At 41.6% G+C, this 21717-nt stretch overlaps 1 protein-coding gene across 6 annotated transcripts in view; it reads left to right on the forward strand.

Moving 5' to 3' along the window:
* sgcd (sarcoglycan, delta (dystrophin-associated glycoprotein)) overlaps nt 1-21717 on the forward strand; it is a 383518-nt gene that overhangs the window by 277372 nt on the left and 84429 nt on the right. For all 6 annotated transcript variants that reach the window (XM_039778324.1, XM_039778327.1, XM_039778323.1 and 3 more), the window contains 2 exons: nt 18567-18654; nt 20999-21118. In XM_039778324.1, the coding sequence (XP_039634258.1) occupies nt 18567-18654; nt 20999-21118 (208 nt within the window). The remainder of the gene's footprint in view (nt 1-18566; nt 18655-20998; nt 21119-21717) is intronic.

The raw sequence follows: 21717 nt of genomic DNA on the forward strand, positions 1-21717 counted from the left end.
AAATGTACTCCTTCCACTCCTCCTGGGGGATCCTGAAGTGGTCCCAAGTCAGACAGGATAGCAGTCTGTCTAGCAGCGGAGATAGAAGTATTTAGAGCCTAATACCACACTGTACTTACTCTGTTACAAGTAAACGCCCTGCAGTGAAAGTGTTGCTTAGGAGAATGTACTTAAAGTATTAAAAGTAAACGTACTAGATGCAGAAAAATCCTCCCATTTCAGAAGGTGTAAAGGATCCAAATAGTGGTGTGTTTAATGGACTAATCATTTCAGCCGGACTTGTACGCCATTATATTGTTCGCTAGTTTCATTTATAATAAAATAATCTATTTTATAAATTACATGTTTTGTGTGCAAAATTCTTAATTTTGTAAAGTAACTAGTGTCATGAACCAGGTCAAATTCAAAACAAAATAAGGGAGACCACACATAGTTAAGGATTACATTAAAACCAACTTAACCCAAATTGAATAGTACTATGAAATTGGATAAAACATGTATTTCAGTGGTATCCGTAGTGTAGTGAGGGCATGTATGAAGGTGAGTGTGTGGAAAACAACACCGAACCCAATAGACCGGAGAAACCAAACCAAAATCAACCCCTGCTGGCTGTGAGGACCGAGAGACTCTCAACTGCTCAGCTCCAGTCATCCCAAAGAGGAAACAGAAGGCAATCAGGCAGAGTGGATTCAGCTGTGGCTGATCCTCCTGCCACACCTTGCCACTCGGACTGCCTCCTGCAGGGGAAAAATGCCCACCCACAGAGTGGGAGTAACTAAGGCCCCGTTTACACGAAGGGAAGATGCAGATATTTTCCTGCGGTTTGGCCTCTCATTTACACGAAAACCCCGTTTTTATCACAGAAAACGATTATTTCTAAAAACTCTGGCCAAAGTGGAGATTTTGGAAAACTTCGTTTGCATGTAAACTGAGACAAACGGAGGTTTAAGCAGCCGAGAGAGAGAAAGAGGACGTGATTGGTTGCTGTTGTTGCTATTGTCGGGATCGTGATTGGCTAACTTGGGCTTGAGTTCTCGTTACACCGCCACCTACAGGTCTGGCATGCTCTTGACGGCATTGACGGCATATATACACGGGTACATATAAACGAACACTTTTCTGAAAACTGAGAGGTTGAAATGTCCGTTTATGAAAATAGCCAGCCACGTGTAAACGTAGCATTCGTTTGTGCCCTTGGTTTACACGCAAACAGAGAATTTGCCTCTGAAAACGAGTCTTTCTAAAACCTCTGGCCAGAGTGGAGATTTTGGAAAACTTCGTTTGCGCGTTTGCATGTAAACTGAGACAAACAGAGGTTTGGGCAGCCGAGGAAGTGAGGAAGAGAAGAGAGAGGAAGTGATCCGTTATTTTCGGGATTCTGATTGGCTAACGTGGGCTTGAGCTTCTTGTTACACCGCCACCTACAGGTTTGGCATGATCTTGACGGCATTGACGGTGTATATATATATATATATATATATATATGTATGTATATGTATATATATATATATATGGGTACGTGTAAACGAACACTTTCCTGAAAACTGACAGCTGTGCACGATGTTATTTTTGAAACCGGAGAGGTTGAAATGTCCGTTTATGAAAATAGCCAGCCACGTGTAAGCTGTCAGATGAATGTAGTGGAGTAAAAGTCCAATATTTCTCTCTGAAATGTAATGGAGTAGAAGTAGAAAGTGGCATGAAAAGACTCAAGTAAAGTACAAGTACCCAAACATGTGTACAAAAGTACATTACTTGAGTAAATGTTCTTAGTTACATTCCACCACTGCTGTCTAGTGCGCCGTGGGTCTGCCATTGTGTCTCCTCTCAGAAAACCTCCACAGGGAGGCGGGTCTTTCGAGCTGAAGGGCCAATAGAACTCACTTTTTTAATGGCCCCAGTTCCGGAAGTGTTTTTCCCTGTTTAGTATCTCCATTGACATTTCATTAAATGCTTATAAATTAAATTTTAAAGCTATAGTGCGTAGTTTCTGTCTCCCCCATGAGGAATTCTAAGTAATGACAACAAAACTGTCAGCGCATCTACAGTACATGATACAAACCTTCCGTGACCGCGTACCACTCCCAACCCCTCCTCCATTCAGTTGCTAGAAGCCAAGGAGGACTGGGAGGATTAAAAAAAAATGGCGGACTCTTCAGAAGAGGTCCTTATCTTCACTGGAGTATCTGCGCGCGAAAGTCACCGGACGACACCAGTTTCTAAACATAGGCATGCGTTGTGGAGCTGATAGTCTTAATTAGCTTTGCAGCAACTCATTTGGCAATGGCTTGAATGTAACTTACGTTCATTGATAACAAAAAAAGTTCCGCACTAAAGCTTTAAGCCTGGAACCAAACCAACCAGCTACGAGATCAACCGTGACCATAAAACACATGATTGGACGCAAAAGAACATTTTAAAAATGGCGAAACATGCAAAAAGTACAAGACTGTGTAGAGAATCTATCATAGACTTCAGAGGTAGCAGTCCGCTCTAGCCATTAACGGGTGCGTGGGCGCCGTAAACATTTCCATGGTAACCGCGAGGATTATGGGTGGTGTAGTATTTCTCTATAAGATCGCAAGTAAAACGCGTTTTTCTTAAAGCAAAGGTTGACTTCATACGGCCTTGTGGCATCTACAGGGCTAAGAACCATCGTTTTGCAACCTCAGAGCTCGTGGTCAGTCTACCTCCGATTGTTTAGACATCATGGCTGATAATCTAAATCCTTATGGAGAACATGAATGGGATTTTTACTTCTGGAACCACACGGTTGAGCTCTATATTAGTCCAAGCTTGTCCCTGATGTCCTAGTGTCCCAAATGGCAAGACAAGTAACTCTGCCAAAAAAGAATTTAGCTTCTTGTGCCCGTGATCCCGTGTTCTTACGGCCATTACTCAAAGATCCTGACCATAAGAAATGTACAGTGACCACTAAATCAGGAGCAGAGGCAACTTTTAGCTGAAAAGGGTTTTTGATCAGTTTGTTAGAGTTTTTTTTGGCTTTTGTGAAGGAGCAGATTTCAGCAAGGACTCATCGAGCCATGCTACGCCACACGTCGCATTAATTTCAATTTCATTTTATTTTGTCAAGAAATGTCATGTCACAATGAGACAGCACATGGTGTGTCATTTAAAGTCAGGACACCTTGCAACAGGCAATGTCATTGCATAGCAAGATCAAAAACATATTGTGTCATGTCATTAACAGGTATTTGATTTGGGTCGCGTCATGTCACAGTAACAAAAGAATGTCATGTCACAAAAAATTTTTTTTTTTTAATGTTCTAGCAAGACATGCCATGCTGTTTTGTGTCCTTAACATTTCACAATATTAAAAGGAATACAAAATGAACATACAGAACATAACGTGACTATGTGATGAAAAACTAATAATATCAAAATATATGAAGGACAAAAACAACAAAAACTGTGTTTGTGTGTGTGTGTGTGTGTGTGTGTGTCATGAACAAGGTGTTTGTGCCATTTCATGTAATAAGCAGTGACGATGTGTCATTTTGTGTCATAACAAGACTTGTCATGTTATTTTTCAGCATTTAATTTTCAGCACCTGTGTTCTTGCAGGAAATATTGAGCTTTCACCGATCCAAATGCAAAGTGTTTGTTAGGTAGGGCTGGGTACCGGACTCAATACTTTTTAGGCACCGACCAAATTGCCTCTAAAGTATCGAGAAACCCCCCCCCCCTCTGTTGTGTAGTGTAGCCAGAGCGTCAAAGATAGGCAGGAAGACTTCTTTCTCTTTGTACACCTAAACATTCAATTTTTCCTAACCACGTGTTTGTATCAGCGTGGCTTCCCTCTCCCTAAGCCACTGCCTTTTTAGGGCTCTCAATCATGCCTGGACTGCACCACTAGCTTTCAGCCAAACATTTCTAACTCCACCAACAGCTGGACAAAGCTAGACACAGTTTGCACTCATTTTACACAAACAAAGAAAACCATATGTGGGACGAAACCTATATAAAATTAGATAGATAGATAGATAGATAGATAGATAGATAGATAGATAGATAGATAGATAGATAGATACTTTAGGCATCCAGTGGCTTAGACAACCATAACACAACAAACACATATACCTCACATACATAAAAATCACTCATAGAAAATTAAAGAGTTATAAAAATCACTCACAGAAATGTAAAGAGTTAATGGTGCCTAGGTAGACTGTGTGTAATGGTGGTAGTGCAAATGAGAACAGTGCAGGGATTGAACAGTGCAATAGCTTATTATTAAATATTAACTATGACTATGAAAAGACAAGCATGAAAACCTAATAGAATTAGAATTGCTTGACAGAAAAGAAATAATATACCCCTCAAATGAACCAAATTAATCATGAATATTAACCCCCATGACTTGGTTCTGTCCCATGATGTCAGTGATGACATCATCGATACCATCGATACCATGCTGCTGGGCGGCTCCTCCCCAAACATTTCTGCAAGGTGGACCAAATCAAAAAGGATCAAAGAGAAGGTGAAGAAGAACTAACTGTTCAAACCTGCAACTTCAAAAATCTATCTGAAAGCGCGCAGTGGCACATAACATAACTAGAGCAATGTCAAATAATATGGGACTAAATGTACATAAGCACACGGGGAAGTGGTGAGTGCATAACCCACTTTGTCAAAGTCTGGTCATTCAATGCCCAATTTCAATACCTAAGGAGTAAATCTCATCAGCGGAAGTGAGCCAATAGCCATGCGGCATGCTTCTACCAAGATTTAATAATGCTTGTGATTGGCTGTCTAACGTTACACGTCGTAGAGACAGAGACGGGGCTCATGTAGTAATAGAGCTGAAAAAGAAATGAAATGATTTGTCCCGTAATGTTGTAATTTATTTTTGTTTTATTAAATACTGTAGGTATCGGAAAAAAAAGAACCGTTTGGGAACCCAAGTCACGGCATCGGTACCGGAACATTTTTAAATGGTACCCTTTCTGGTCTACTGTATATATCCCTGCCTCTTCTGAATTATTATTATTATTATTATTATTATTATTATTATTGTATGTATATATATATATATATATATATATATATATATATATATATATATATATTATTTATATATATATATATTGTTTTTATTTTATTTTCAGCTTCTTCACCAAAACACCTAAAGCTCTGTAACGTGAATGGTCTATAGCACCATAGAAGGATCAAATCTGAGCAGCATGTCCTGGTTGTATTTAGCCGCTACAGAGCTCCGGGGGCGGCGGCTACCAGCGCCGGTTGATTAGGTGATTGCGAGCCGGGTACAGGCACCGCCAGATGACACTTCTTTCAGGCGTCGTGGTAGTGGAGTTTAGCCAGAATAAGGGGAGTGTCCTGCGGCATTGGCAGTTAAATTAAGGCAACAAAACGACTCGTTAGGTTTTGGGAAAAGGGTCGGATTTGGATTAAAATACTCTTATTAAATTATATAAATTAAAGTCCATCCATAGTGTTGGAAGGGGGATTGAATTCTTGCATGTTTTATTTCATTGTGCATGATCAAATCTCTCTGTGCTTTCTGCAGTCCTTATTACAGCTACAGGAGGAATATCCAAGCCTAGATATGTCAGAGAAATGGACAGATATGCACGATAAGGTGATATGCACTCTCTCCCTCTGTCTCATCTACTCTGGCTGTAATAAAAGCTGTGTGCAGGTAGTGGACAGATGGCTTGATAATGCAAGAGAGCGGCGCGCTTTATCTCTGCTGTCTAGGACCTGACGCGAGCCGAGAGGGAGGATGAGCATCGGAGATAGGAGATTAAGAGAGAGCGAGGGAGCGAGAGAGAGCAGAGTAAGGGTGGAGATGAAGATGAGGAATGGGAGAGAAGAAGAAGCGGTAGTAATAGAGACAGAAACAGGGAGACAGATGGACGAGGACTGAATTAGAACAAGAGGAATGGGAAGCCAGCGAGTATATTTTGACAGGCAGCGGTGGCGTGCAGGGAGCGGCCAAGTTCAACACTGACTCAAACAAGCACGACACGCTCGCAGTGTGATATAACGGCACTCTAAAATAGTCAGGAACATTCACAAACCATACAAGAGGCAGCTATGAATTACTGCACATTTCTAGTGCATTAATTTGACACTACGTTTATATATCAACATATTCAAAAATATAAATAAAGGCTGATAACGCTAGGATATTTATTTAGCGCATTAAAGAGGGCTAGAGGCTGTTGTAGTCATTGCTTATAATATAAAATTGGATTAGACAGACTTTTATTGATCCCAAATTGGGAAATGTCAGTACTACAGCAGCAAAATATCAGACACACAGCACACATACAGAATATACAAGAAATAATAAATAGGATAGAAGACAAGAACAAATATTCAAAAAAAAAAAATATTAAAATACAAAGGAAAGAATGTACAATCGTTACAAGTTGGGAATGCAAATGTACAACTACTTAAATGGGGTCAGCCCAATGGTCCCACAACCCTATGTTCCCACATCTCTAAGATTTTTCTTAAAATTAGGCCCTATGTTAGTGTTAGGGTACATTCCATCTGTAGTTCATTGCTACTGGATAATAGGTTGGGTGTGATTGGCTACCAAATTGGGAGAAAGGGGGATAAAATCTGATACAAATTCATGAAAAACGAAATTTGGGAACATAGGGCTTACTTTTGGAAAAAATCTTAAATGTGGGAACATAGGGCTGTGGGAACATAGGCACGCTCCCGCCTCTACAGCTAACTAACAGACAAACTAGCACTTAGTCACTGCTGTTGTCGGAAAAACAACACAGACTAAATGTTGTGTTTACTTCAAACTGGTAAACCTTGTGGTGCCTTCAAAGTTATTGTAAAAAAACTTTTCTCATCTGTGTTTGTCTTTTAACAACCAATTTTATTTAATTCATTTCATTAATCATTTAAATTCCCCCTTTTTGTGCTGAAAATTCGAAAATAGAGCCAAGCCGTGACTCTTGCACCCCTTTTTAAGAGGGATGGGAAATTAAATTACCAGCCATTCTCTCATTGTTAATTATTAAAATGTGTTACATGTTACATATGAAATTAATTGCTATAAATATAGGCAGTTTAACACATGGCAACCGTATTGTCAACTTCGGCAACCAAAAGCTGATGCCTAGTTGCCAAGCCGGCAACCACTTTATAAAGATAGCGTGGAGCCCTGCTAATAAATAAATCTCAAATAAATTTTAAATCGAAAAAGCGACTCACGTTATAAAAAAGAAAAGGGTAAAGAGGAAGTAAGAGGGGAGATACAATAACTCGAGCTGAGGGAGAAATGAAAAGGCAGAGGGGCCAGAGAAAGGGATAGAGGGGCTGGTACTGTAGCTTAAGCAGAGGAGGTGAGAGGAATAATACCAAGCAAGAGGTGATGGCAAAAGACAATTGGCCAGTCCAGGAGAGGAAAGGAAGACAGATTGAAAAAAAATAAAACTGAGAAAACCCCCCCGCTGTGTGTTGCAGTTATTCCTCTGTTAATATGATTGCAGTCTGGTCTCTGTGTATTGCCCAATACTTCCTGTCTCTATCCTATTCCTCTCCATGTCTCTTGTATTTTAGCACTCTATCTTTCTCTTAGTTAAGCTGTGTTCAGTTCAGAATTGGGACATTTATTACCACAATGTGATAGAAAAGCTTGAGCTAACAAGATTCACAAAGCGACCATGACAGGCTATAACTATAGATTACTTCATATGGCATGGAATGATACGGATCAATCACATCACCTAAAGTAGCTGTTTAACACAGTTTCGCTGCTAAAGAGCCAGATATGTCATCTTTAGGAGTCAGTGGAGACCAAAAGAGAGCTGAAAGGGGAGTAAGTTATCTCAGGACACTTTACAGATTACAGAGTGGGTCTAGACCCTACCCTATAATTTAGACCCAACAACCCCCCACCACCACCACCACCCCCCAAGTGCATCCTTTTATCCATTTGGTGCAATAGCTGTGTGTGAAGCTGGTAATATGTCAGTGTTGTGTTCACCGCTTGTTTCTACTGCCCCCAAATGCCAAGAAATCCAGTTATAAATCAGTGTAATGATGCCACATTTAAACCTTATGATCTTGCTGCAAGTCATTTTTACCAGTAATTTATTTTTGTCTTGAAATTGTGTCTGACCTGCAATCATCCCAACTTGCAGGGATATGAAAATTCAACAAATATTTTGTGTTTTACTTGACAAATAAGCTTACTTGTGAAATAAGTGATCTGGCGCAATGCCAAAAATTAAGCAGACTTTACAAAATATAACCTGTAACACTGGACAAAATGTGTTAGTATAATGTACACAAACACAGAACAGCTCATATTTACCCTATTTGGTTCCTATCAATAACCACAAAAACATTTTCTTAAGATAATTATTGACACCTTTTTGTTACGGAGCTGCTTAAAACTAAACGTATTTTCTTTTTCTTTTAGAGTTTTACTTTAATATTTAATTTCCCAACCATGGGCAATGTTTTTTAATTGTCACAAGTATTAACGTTCACACGTAGGTTGTCAGTCACCCATCAAAACACTACGGGCGAGATTTGGGGCGGAGGGGGTCTGCAGGTCTGCCCATAGCAATCCGTGCATCTTTCGTTTTTCAAAATAAAACCAACATTTTAAAAAACAAAAAAGACTTGTTTTCTCAATACTCAAAATGAATTATTAGTTTGTTTTGCGGGGCCTCTGATTGCGTCCTTGTAGAGATCGCTTCTGGGTCACGCTTAAGTCAGTTGAAAATGTCAGAAATTGGATGAAACGCTGGTTTTCTGTTTTTCTTTCCAGTTTTCATTCGAGCACTATTTCAGAAATTGGAAAAACGAGTCGTTATCAGGTTTTCCTTTTGGTTTTGGAATCGAGTATTAAGAAAGCAAGGCATTTTTTTTGTTTCATTTTGAAAAACGAATGGTACACTGATTCCATAGCCCTTTTATAAGCCGCTGGACCAAGCTGAATTCCTGAAAAAGCCAACGTATTGCTCCCAAAATTTGGTCCTTAAGCTCCACTTCCTGATGTTTAATTCAAGTGAGTTTTTGTGTAGTCCTCGGAGCAGCTCTGCCTCCGAGAGATATCTTCTAAAACTAACTCCAATCCACATATTTCTCCAAGTGTCTCATCTAACGCCTCCCTCTTTTTCTCCCTCTGATTCCTCCCTGTGTGAGAGGCCTCCTGCTGGGAGAAATATAGTCTGTTGCATTAGTAACGATGTGAAGGGGGAGACGGAGTGGATCAGACAACAAACTAAACACATGTACTGTACATAAACATCCCCGAAAGACTTCTGCTGTAGCCTCTCTGAGGCATTTCAAGAGACGGTAGCAGAGAAAATAACTGTGCAGAGAGATGGAACGATAGGGTGGCTGCTACGAAACATAACACACTTTATGCATTATGTGACCCTTGTAGCACAATATGGACTGTCCCGTGTTTCTCATCAGATCATGAATTAGATAGATAGATAGATAGATATATAGATAGATAGATAGATAGATAGATACTTTATTCATCCCGAGGCAAATTTTATAATTAGATGGGTTGTCAGGAAATTTGGGTAGTGACTGGTAAGAGTCAGATTATAGATGCAAGTGCAGTGTTTTCCGTAGACTTAGGTGGACGAGTTTGGCGGAAGGGTTTAGGGGTCCTGTCTATTTTTCAATAAAAGAAATATGCAATTTTACATCATTTTGGACCACTATCATTACTACAATATCCGTGTCTGAAATGTTGGAAAAGCTAGAGCAGATGATAAATAAATAATACTCAAAAAGCTTGAAGACAAAACTTGCTAAAGAAGTCCACTGGGAACCAACAATCATTAGATCTAAAAAAAAAAAAAAAAAAAAAAAAAAGTAATTTAGTTAGTTGTGATGCTTAGTTTTGATGATTTTACATACATGTGGCTTAGGTTGTACCCAAAACGGATTGGGTGCTGCTCCTAAGCCTTAACATGGCAGGGTAAACCCTGCAAGTGGTCAAAATGAGAAAATGAATGGCAAACCCTGACCTACTGTATCTCCATAGCGCTGTGGCGTTTGGGAGTATGGTCTGGCTACATCGCTTATCTATTCTGGGATAGGGGGAAAAGAAAATGCTCTGACTTGTTTGTATTTCTTTTAAACCAATCACAATTGTCCTGGGTGGCGCTAAGACCGGGATGCAGCAACGGTGCTGTTGTAAAATAGACAGCAGAGAAAGTGGAAGGGGAGGTACACACGCCGGATTTATTACTAATTATAATAACACTTTGATGGACACTGGCAAAGTGGGTTTTTTTAAATACTTTTTGGGGCATTTTAGACTTTAATAGACAGGACAGCTGTAGACAGGAGAGGGGGGAGGGAGAGGGGGGAAGACATGCAGCAAATGGCCGCAGGTCGGACTCAAACCCTGGGCCGCTGTGTTGAGGACTGAGCCTCTGCATATGGGCGCCCGCTCTACCAGGTGAGCTACCCAGGCGCCCTGCAAAGTGTTTTTTCACTGAAGTTAAGTGTTTAATTTTTGGGACACCATGGGAGTTGTAGGGACACGGTCTGGGTGCATGGTGGACATACAACGTTCACGACTTTAATCAGAATCAGATTTTATTGGCCAAGTATACTTACATAAACAAGGAATTTGACTTTGGTAGGTGTTAACTCTCTATGCATTCAACAAATAGACAGTATTAGTAGTAGTAACATACTGTACAATAGAGACAACAATATACATATAGGCACATATCAACATAATATACAAAATACAAATAAGACATAATATCAAGACACATGGAGTGGGATGTAAAGTAGGGATGCACCGAAATGAAAATTCTTGGCCGAAACCGAAAACCGAAAAAGAGGAAACAAAGACCGAAAACCGAAACAGCGAAAGAAATTATGCCAATTATTAGTACCATTGCATTTATGGCTATGACTGTGTACTAACTTTACTAAAATCAAGGCATTGCAATTGTATAAATTAACATTAAAGTTTAATTAAAAAAATATCTAGCAGAAATATGGCTACAATCTGATAGTCACATACAGTATATAGTAGCCTAAGAACAGAATAGCTTACCTCAACCTTTATTATTATTATTATTATTATTATTATTATTATTATTATTATTATTATTTGAGGCACTTTCTTGCAGGATTTCACTGAAGATATCAGACAACGAGGGTGCATGCCCCTCATCTGGTGCAGAGACGAGTCTTTGTTTCTGCGCTCTGATCTCCTGCGCTGGGCGCTGCTCCGTCCTCCTCTCCACGCGCGGTTCTCCGCATCCATCCTGTCTCGTTACGCCCTGCTTTATTTCCGCATCCAAGTAATGGTCTTTATAACGCAGATCAAGTACAGTCGCGATGAAGTGCAGAGGATCCGAACAGATCTCACTGAAACGTGTGCTGACAGACTCTAAGAGCACTTTTCATTGTTTTCACTCCGTGGTCCGTCTCAACCTCTTTGCTTAGGAGACGCTTTGCAGGTGGAACGGATCGGGTACTGACACACGTGCAGGTCGCGGTTTCTGTTTGCATCATCACAACATTTCGGCCGTATTGTTGAAAATTTTCAGTGGCCGAATATTCGGTGCATCCCTAATGTAAAGTGCAAAAAGTAATAGTGAAAAGTAGCGTGCAAGATGCATATGGAATGATAAGTATGTAATGTGTAGAGAAGTGGGTGAGTGGCCAAAGTGGGGATGACCCCAATTATCAAGTGTTAATTCAAGTGATATCAAGTGTAATCCAGAAGATCCAACGTCCTGGTTCCTGCGTCCAGAGGTTAGAGAAAGATCGTGGTTTCAGTTGAATGTGGACAAAAGTAAACATGTCCTGCCTCTTGTTTCAATTCAATTCTAGGAATACAAATTAGGAACATTGTCAGCGAATACCTCACATGCCTCACGCTGCACTCCATGTCTCCATGCATGCTAGGTAACTAGGACTGCAGTTGAAAATCAGCCGGCAAGCTAACACTGGCACATTTACAGAAATGTTGATCAATGTGCATTGTCCTAATAAATACATCGTAAATGTTTTGCAGATTTTGTATGAGCTGAGGTGAATGAATGAATAGATTGACTGACTGATATCGGTTTTGTCAAACTGCCCATTTCTGCTCCCTGTCCTCCAACCGCATTGTTGGCCGATTAGACATATTTTTTTATGTTGCCCATCTTTTGTCCTGTATTGATGTCAGCACAGCTGCAGGTAATGACAGCTCGCGAGTTAGCAGTGACTCCTCAGCACTCTGACTGAGGCGCCGCTTTGAAACTAAAGGCCCCTAAACACTGTATGATCTTTGGCTGCTGCAGGCAAAGTTGACAATCATGAGAGAAATGTGATGAAATTGTTGCTTGTAAATCCAAAAATGGCACGTACATACCACATTGGAATGTCTAAATCTATTGTAAGCACCAACCCTAAACCAAAGCGTATTACTTATTTCTCTATTTACATTGTAATGCAACAATGTAAACATTGTTCAATTCGCCAGGCATTTATCTCATTATTTGCCATACATCAACATGGTTATCATGCAGTCACAGATTGCGAGCAAGATGTAATTCGACTAAGGATGCACCGATGCATCGACTGGACATCAGAATGGCTGTCAGCCCTATTTACTGTCAGAAGGTCTGCTCATTCACACCTAAATTCAAACCCATCGGGTACAGATCTCTGTTATATATGGTTTATGGAAACAGAAGTCTTATTTTCCTAAAACAAGTGGGGGAAAAAAATACATTGTCAGAGCTTTGCCTTATTACCCTTCTTACATATATGTAAAGTTCATTTGGAGAGTGTGTTTGTCAGTTAGTGTGCTGAGGAGTCACTGTTCCCCCGTTTGCACTGACCTTTTACAGAGCCTCTATCTGAGCACGTGGTCAGTGCTCCTGTTTTATTCTGTCTTGTGGTCAACCTGATCTCACAGAATTTCGTGAAATGAACACGGCCCCTTAACTTAGGAAAAGGTCGTGGCGGGACAATGGGATGGTTGAGTTTGGGAAAACAACAACGGGGACGGTTGAGTTTAGGAAAATAATAACGGGACACGGGACAACAACGGGGACGGTTGAGTTTAGGAAAATAATAACGGGACACGGGACAACAACGGGGACGGTTGAGTTTAGTAAAACAAGAACGGGACAGTTCGGTTTAGGAAATGTCCTGTGTTGTTTGACCCATCCACCGCTCCAACCAACCTCCCTATGCGGATTTTCGGGCTTTCATACTACTCCATACGCTCTTAATGCTACGTCATCTTCTCATTGACTTTACATTGGCATTGTTTTCCGTGGTGGCCACACAGAATTTTCACACATTCCGCGCCACCACCACGTAATGAGCTGTTAACAGTTCGTGCTCATTTCACGGAATTCTGTGAGACCATGCTGGTTGTGGTTTTTGGCAGCTTTTCAATCCCTGTACAGTTGCATTCCTTTTCGATTTCCGGCCCTAATGTACATTTTGTCAGAAAACTGCCTCACTGTAGTTATGAGGAAGCTTTAGTTGGATCCCAGTTGGGTGGCTTTAGCAACTCTGTTACTCAAAATAATCTAAATGTACGTAAAACCAAAAAAGCTTCTCTTACAGCAACTTTTAACAACCATTAGATAAGTCTCTGGAAATTGTCCGTAACTTATCAGAAAACATTCTACTTTTAAAAGCCGCACAGGGATCGTTCCTCTTTAGTTTATTGATTTTCGACAATGGCAAGCATACTTTGGTCATGGTGAGTAAGTAACTGGCCCGTAAGTAAGTGCTTTTGTTTGAATTTCAACAACAAAACGAACATAAAATGAACTGTGCTACTACAGCGCCTTGGTGATAACCGAATTGTTTAAGTCACACACACACACACACACACCTCAACCTTTAAAGACGGAGTGGACTTGTCAAAGCTGACGTGCTCAAGTGACTCCACAGCTAATGCTAATGAATTTATCCGCACTGCAACACCTTCTGTTTATCAACTATTTTCAAACTTCTTGTTAGTTTTAACAGTCGGGTCACACCACCTTCTTATTGTGGGAGTTTATTTCTTGCATATCATAGATTTGGTGTATATACTGTGAGAACTTCAATAAGTTTAGCTAGAGCCATAATGTTATCAGCATTATACACACAAGGCATATCCCCTCCTCGGCTGCGAGCGCAGCACAATGGTCAGGCCGTTATCTCTAATTAAGAAGTTGACTGAGGCATGAAGATTAGTCGGGCACAGAAAGAGCAGAGTGTCCAACGTGATCAGCATTACAGATTGGTGCAGGGCACTCTGGGAAATGGAAGTTATCAAACAGAGCAGGAGGCTGAAGTGTGCGGAGCACTTGGACACTTATGAGTGTGTGTGTGTGTGTGTGTGTGCGTGTGTGTGTTTGTTTGAGTGTGAAGTTGTTACACTTTTGTTTGCATGTGCTCCGGTATGTTTTAAGTATTACAGCTGGCTCAGCCCGTGTAAGCCCAACCACCAAGTCAGCACTGGTGCCTACCAATCAGGTGATCCGTTTGAAACTGTTGACGCACACACATAGGGTTTACACATAGGGAACGTCCCAGGTCCTTGAATTGCAACCACGGTTCCTTCACTTGCTTCCCTTCCTCGCGTCTTAGTCCTTCCCCCCGAGGAAGCATGGGAGAGACGCGAGGAAATCCTGCGAGGAGAGGGGAAACGAGAAAATGTGTTTCCAGGGCAATGAGACGTCCTTTCCTCTGAAGCGTCACAAGGATTCGTTAGGTGTATGGGCCGAGTTAGCAACGGCGTTTAGCTGCACGGCTTCCCGGAAGGCTGCTCTCGTGCATCCTCGCTCGTAGCTCCTCAAGAGATGTATCCTCGATCCTAGCTCCTCAGGGCAGATATTAAAGGGGTGATAGAATGATTATATAGGGTATTTTACACTGTTCCTTAAGGTCTCCTAATGGGGTATGTAACATTGGTTGGGCTGAAAATTGCCCGAATGATATTTTATTAGGCCCTTAACTACCCTGTGAATATGGCTCTATTTGGAACAAGAGCTTTTCTTCCAAATATGGTATGCTCATGAATATTCAGAATGAGCTACGCGCTGATTGGTTTGAGCAAACTACATAGAAACACATGGGAGACTCTCATATTTCAGACACTGCAAAGTTATACATTGTTTATCGGGCTATTTCGTTATTAAATTCACTTCTGATACTTTTTAAGCGAGAAATCAACTATATAAAGGTCAAATATTGGCCGTTTTACGAAAAATGTATGGCTAATTGCAAATTTGGTAAGACTGTGTGTCGGAGTTCAGCCGCCGGTGCTGCCTCGCCGCCCGGCCTGCCTTCAGAAGACCCGGCCTGCTATGAGGTACTTGGAGCTCGGTCACGGCTGCAGCCCACAGCAGGGACTACCAACACCGCTGCCCTGACAGAGCTCCAGGGCCTTCAACTCCCCTCTTCCTGCTAGCTAAATGGCCCGTTGTGTGAGAGTGAGAGCGCCGTCAGCGAGCTTGTTACACCAGCAATCTGTTACCACATGTTACACACATGTCACGCCACTTATACAAAATCTAATTAAAGGTCTTATAAAGCTAACAACGGTGTCCGATTTCAATTTAATGAATATTTGTGAAAACTAGGTGTTTCGTTAGCTGCGACTGTCCCTTCAATCCTAGCTATGTGTAGCTACAAACCACGGATAGTTAGCTTCCTTTTCGCCTTAATTCGATTATATTTAGAGTTTGAATTTCGTCACGGCACTTACACAACATCTAAATATATGTCTTATAAACCTAACAACGGTGTCCGATTTCAATTTAATGAATATTTGTGAAAACTAGGTGTTTCGTTAGCTGCGACTGTCCCTTCAATCTTAGCTATGTGTAGCTACAAACCACAGATGGTTAGCTTCCTTTTCGCCTTAATTCGATTATATTTACAGTTTGAATTTCGTCACGCCACTTACACAAAATCTCACTATGTCTTATAAAGCTAACAACGGTGTCCGATTTCAAGTTAATGAATATTTGTGAAGACTAGGTGTTTCGTTAGCTGTGACTGTCCCTTCAATCCTAGCTACAAATCACGGATAGTTAGCTTCCTTTTCGCCTTAATTTGAGTATATTTACAGTTTGAATTTCGTCACGCCACTTATACAACATCTCCCTAAAGGTTTTATAAAGCTAACAACGGTGTCCGATTTCAAGATAATGAATATTTGTGAATTCCAGAGGAATTCTAAGAGGAGGCTAGCTAGCTCTCATTGATAGAGCTACATCCAGCCGCAGGCTCTATCAATGAGACTCGCGGACAAGCGGCGTTTATTTCCCCAATAGTTTGTTTAAATAACTCAACACATTATAATTACACACATTAAAAGATTAACTGGAACCTGTGGTAACAGATTGCTGGCGTAACAAGCTCGCTGACCGTGCTCTCACTCACACACACTTCCTGCATTTAGCTAGCAGGAAGAGGGGAGCTGCAAGCCCTGGAGCTCTGTCAGAGCACCAGCGTTTAGTAGTCCATTATCCAAAAACCGGTGACTTTGCGCGGGATGGAGTGCTGTGGGCTGCCAGTCGTGACGGAGCTCCAAGTACCTCAGAGCAGGCCGGGGTGTGTGAAGGAAGGCAGGTCGGTGCGAGGGCAGCAACACGGCAGCACCGGCAGCTGAATTCCGACACACAGTTGGACAAAATTTGCAATTAGCCATCCATTTTCGTAAAGTGGCCCATATTTGAGCCTTACATAGTTGATTTCTCGCATAAAAAAGTTTCAGAAGTGAATTTTGTAATGGAATAGCAGAGATCTGCGCGACCTAGATTCTGAAGACTACCTGATCTCAGGTCAGTTGTGTAGCCTATGTAAATGTTGGGGCGGGACCGTTCTCTTAATACACCCATGGGCTGAGAAAAGGTTCCGGTTTTTGGGAGGTTGACGTCAACTTCCAGCTTTGTTGGGATTCGTCCGTTTTCAGCGGCAGTTTCAAAATATGAAATTTTCATAGTAAAGGGGTGTCAGTGGGACTTTGAGCTTCTATGTATGTCCTATTTACCCACCGAACTGTCGTTATTCAACTATGACAGGGTAAAATCGGTTTTGCATTCTATCACCCCTTTAAAGCTTTAAGACGGCCTTCACAAAGGCGGACCAGAACGACTTCCAGTTCAAGCGAGGACTGAGGAGCTATCAAATAAGAGACCTGGGATCCCCCCAGGGTGTCACAAGTAGAACACAACCGTAAAAGACGACGAGGACTAAACGTCTACACCCACAGTGTGTGGCTGTGCACAGCTAAATGCTAACTTCAGCATGCTAACATGATCGCAATACCAATGCCAACATTGTTAATGATGTTAAGCACGTATTATATACCACGGTCACCATCTTAGTTTAGCATTTGCTAATTAACACCAAACACAAAGGACACCTGAGGCTAACATCATTTAGCAGGCATTTGATCAAAAAGTATTGGACAAATGACAGTTTTGTCCAGATGATGGTGCTGAAGGAAATGTCAAGGGATCCAGTTCTAATGCAGCCTAACCCAGATTTTCCACTAGGCGATGTCATGGTCAATATAAGGGTTACAGCTGGAAACACACCGGGCGCGTAGCGTTGATACGTTCCTGATTGTGCGCCTGGCCATTCATACCGGACGCGTATTTCTACGCGCCGGTCGCAAAGCGATCCTTCTCCTCTCGGCTTTCTCTCTCTACGATAGACCTTTTTCCACGGCCGACATGTTGACATGTCACAGTAGGAAAAGCACAGGTGTATTCAAACCCATTACTGATGGCTGCATTCCACTTAGGAGAGGTCCTGGTATTAAACCATTACTGATGGCTGCATTCCACTTAGGAGAGGCCCTGGTATTAAACCATTACTGATGGCTGTATTCCACTTAGGAGAGGCCCTGGTATTAAACCATTACTGATGGCTGCATTCCACTTAGGAGAGGTCCTGGTATTAAACCATTACTGATGGCTGCATTACACTTAGGATAGGTATCCTGGTATTAAAACATTTTGTATATGTACATTAACACAATATTAGGATGGGTTTATATCACTCTCTCTGTCCGTCCATCGGTCTCCCTCTCCGTTTGCCTGATGGCATGTCTCGCTGTGAGAAGTCAAGACCGCCAAAATCACCATGAACCTAGGTGGGTGTTTTATTTTTGTATAGTGTCCGGCTGCACTGTGGTCTTCCCTATCGCTGCAGCGCGCGGGCCGACGCGGACGCTACGCAGACACTACGTTCCCGGTATGAACGGACAGATTGGGTAACATGGGCGCCGAAATAAAAATAGCTGCGCCACGCTGCTACAGTATACGCGAAGTGTGTTTTGGCTGTTAGGGTCATATAAATGCACTATGTCAATCGGGGTCTTCACATGTACCCTCTTGAACAAACAAAAATACCCATTCAGTTGGCTGTGTCCCATTAAAGAAAAGTCTGTATCTAATGTTTGGTCTTCAACAAGGGATGTTTTTTACTTTTTTTTTTCTGAGGAGTAGTCATATTTGTTTAAAAAAAACAAAAACCTGCATTAATGATTTAATTACCATTGCACCACAGACTTAATGAATAAACTTCCGTCTATCTCTTCGCAGGGCCGGCCTCTGTTCCTGCAGTCATCCAGAAACGTGTCGGTCAATATCGTCAACAGCAACAACCAGCTGCTCACGCAACTTGTAACAGGTGAGCCGTGCTGTAGCATGCTTTCATGTGGTTTATTGATGTTTTCTGTTTTTTTCAAAAGCATCAAACCGGACAAGACTGACGACATCAGCTGCAACATATATACGACACGTGGAATGTTCCGCTGGTCATTGAAGAGATTTTCTTCCCTTGTCCTTACACATTTCTTATGCTTTTTTGGCCACCTGGAGTGTATGATGAGGCTTATGGGAACATTGATCATGATATCCCCTTCACAGATTGTTTCATTTGAGGCCTGGCGAGGTGAAACTGTCCTGTATTTTACATTTACACCAAGATTTAAGAAACCTCGAAGGGAAAAGAAAACCCGGACTTCTTGTATTAGATATGTTGTTTGTCATCATTTTAATCCATGTGGGATTTTAGGGATCTTTGGGACGCTTTGAGGTGTCCAGACTCTCAGGTCGGGAACCACAGCTCCAACTATCAGGAGTCACTGCCTCGTTTTTTTTTTTCCAGCACATCGTTAGCATTGAGCATTAAACATCGACACATCATAAATTCTTTCTCTGTTCGCCTATATCTGTGCCAACAGAGGCCTCAGTTGGGCCACCATAACTCTGCGATCGCACTTTCTCCTTTATATTCCCCCATTCTCCGCCCTGTCACACTCTAATAGAGTTGGCAGTCTTCTGTGAATGGAAATCACTTTGTGTAAACATGCACAGGAAGTGTCTCTCACGTTTAAAAAGTGGGCTGACATTTGCCTTCTGGGTCTGAAGAGGAGGAAGACTAAGTCTGCTCGGGTGTTTCTCTTAGATGACTAAGCGGCGTTCGTGAAAAGGGAGGAACTTCACATCCCAGATGGAGAGTGACAGAATCAATTGCGTGCATGTCAGTCATCACCCCAGCGCAAGTGTTTTCTGCCGCCACATGAGACAAAGCAATTTGAGTTGGACGGAGTTGTCTACATTTTCTATTTCTTGTTTGTCGTGACACCACTCTCAGTTTGGGCGGCTCGGATTGGAGTATTTTCCTGCAGACCTTCAGTGAAATGTCGTGTTGGGAATATCTTTCACCAGCAGGTCACATCTGGACGAAATATTTCACCACACCGCTCCAGATTGTTTGCTTGTCTCCTTATTTTTGTTACTTATGTCTTTTTCTTGATTCAGAAGTGTTGACTGACAACTTTTTGAATGCCGTCAGACTTCAATTATTGAAGTCTAAAGTGTCAAGAGATGAACTCACAGAATGTACACAAACATTTAGCGCTTTCATTATCATTATTCATTATCAGCTGTAGCAGGCACGAAAAAGCTCTAATAAATCTACTTTGCGTTACCTGCTCAGCACGAAATGGCCGACAGACATGTTTTTATCTGGTGGAGACCAAAACAGAGCTAAAAGGAGAAACTATTTTCTTCAACACCTAACCACCAAACCATACGACGATATAGGTTGTTGATATCTACCGTCTAATGCAACCCACAGGAGCCTTTTTATAAATTAGTGCCCTTAGCAGTGGCAGGAAATACGACCCACAGAAGCGTTTCCCGTCCTCATATTTAAACGATAGAATGTAACGGTTGTTACATTGTGAAACAGTTATGTTTTAAGGTTAAGTTTTGTGCACAAAAACTACTTGGTTATGTTTGGAAAAAGATTGTGGTTTAGGTTAAAATCAGATGTTATGTTACTTGATTCCCGGTTACGCACGTGACACAGACCATGACATAGTACCGTTTCTTCCGTAAAGTAAAAAAAAACAAAAAAACGTAACTTTTATTTTCAATTGGGACATGAACCTTGGTCTCCTGGGTGAATATCCTGTGGTTGTTTGACCCATTCACCACCCCAACCTGCGTCCTCAAGGCGAATATGGCTCTCTTATGGGTTAATGGTTAATGGGTTAAGGTTATAGTATGTCAGCATTTACACGATTTGCAAGAAAACCAAAAACTTTGAATGTGATGTATGTCTCACCAAATGATGATGTTACTCTGCAGTATAGTACAATACAACATCAGACCTGGTGGCCTGCCTATCTTTATTCATCGTTGAAGTTGTAACAGTTTATCCAGTTGACGCTTTGTGACGAAATACTATGGACCTCTTTGGCTTTAACCCCAACACATTGTTGTTTTAATATTCAGCATTCTCATGAATGACACCAAAATTAATTTAAAAAAGTACGATGGGGGTCTGGTTCCAAAGTAATGTTGGGGTATTCTTTTGCTTAAGTCAGCAGGGCCTGCAGGACACCTTGAATGTCTTCCACCTGGATGTATTTTAAATGTTCAAATACCAAGTGGATTCAGTAAGAAATCAGCTGCAGTCGCTCCTCTTTGATGTCTCCTCTCTCTCTCTGTGTGCCAATCAGGATCCAGTGGATTTAAAGCACGAGGCAAGATGTTTGAAGTCAAATCCACCTCTGGGAAGCTCCTCTTCTCCGCCGACGAGCAGGAGGTGGTGGTGGGCGCCGAGAGGCTCCGAGTGATGGGTGAGTGAGCAGCTGACCCGCTACGGAAGCTGACCGGCTGTCAGGATCCAAAGTGTGAAATGACTACATTACTGTATACTTGCATCTGATGTTGGTGATGTTTCTGACAGGGGACATTTTGTTTTTCACTGACCGTATTTGTAGATAGGTCATCGTTGCTGTGACTTTTGGTTCTTGTTTGGTTGTGTAATATTGGCATCAAGGAGTTAAAGCTGCAGTGGCGGTTCTAGGGGGAGGCGAGGGTGGCCAATGCCCCCTAACTGTAGCAACCCACCTGTATCCCCAAAGACGGGATATTATTCATGTGCAGTGATGAATAATATGTAGGGTAACTGTAGGGGAATGAGTACTCTTGTGTTTATTGTTATATGTGTATCGTTAGTCTTTTTTAAAACCAAACCTATGGAGGGTTGGTGGTATATAACACTTGTGCTCTATATATTTGGAACCCCTAAAATTTCATTTGGGCCAAGGCTACATTTACATTGCTTCGTTTTGGTTTTTAAGCGGTGTATGGACCTTTGTCACAGCAGACATTTTGACTTGTCATAGTAGGAAAAGCACAGCTGAAATTGATAACCTTAACGATGGCTCAGTTC

This window comes from Perca fluviatilis, chromosome 16 (assembly GCF_010015445.1).
Source record: "Perca fluviatilis chromosome 16, GENO_Pfluv_1.0, whole genome shotgun sequence".
In the NCBI taxonomy this organism is placed as follows: domain Eukaryota; kingdom Metazoa; phylum Chordata; class Actinopteri; order Perciformes; family Percidae; genus Perca; species Perca fluviatilis.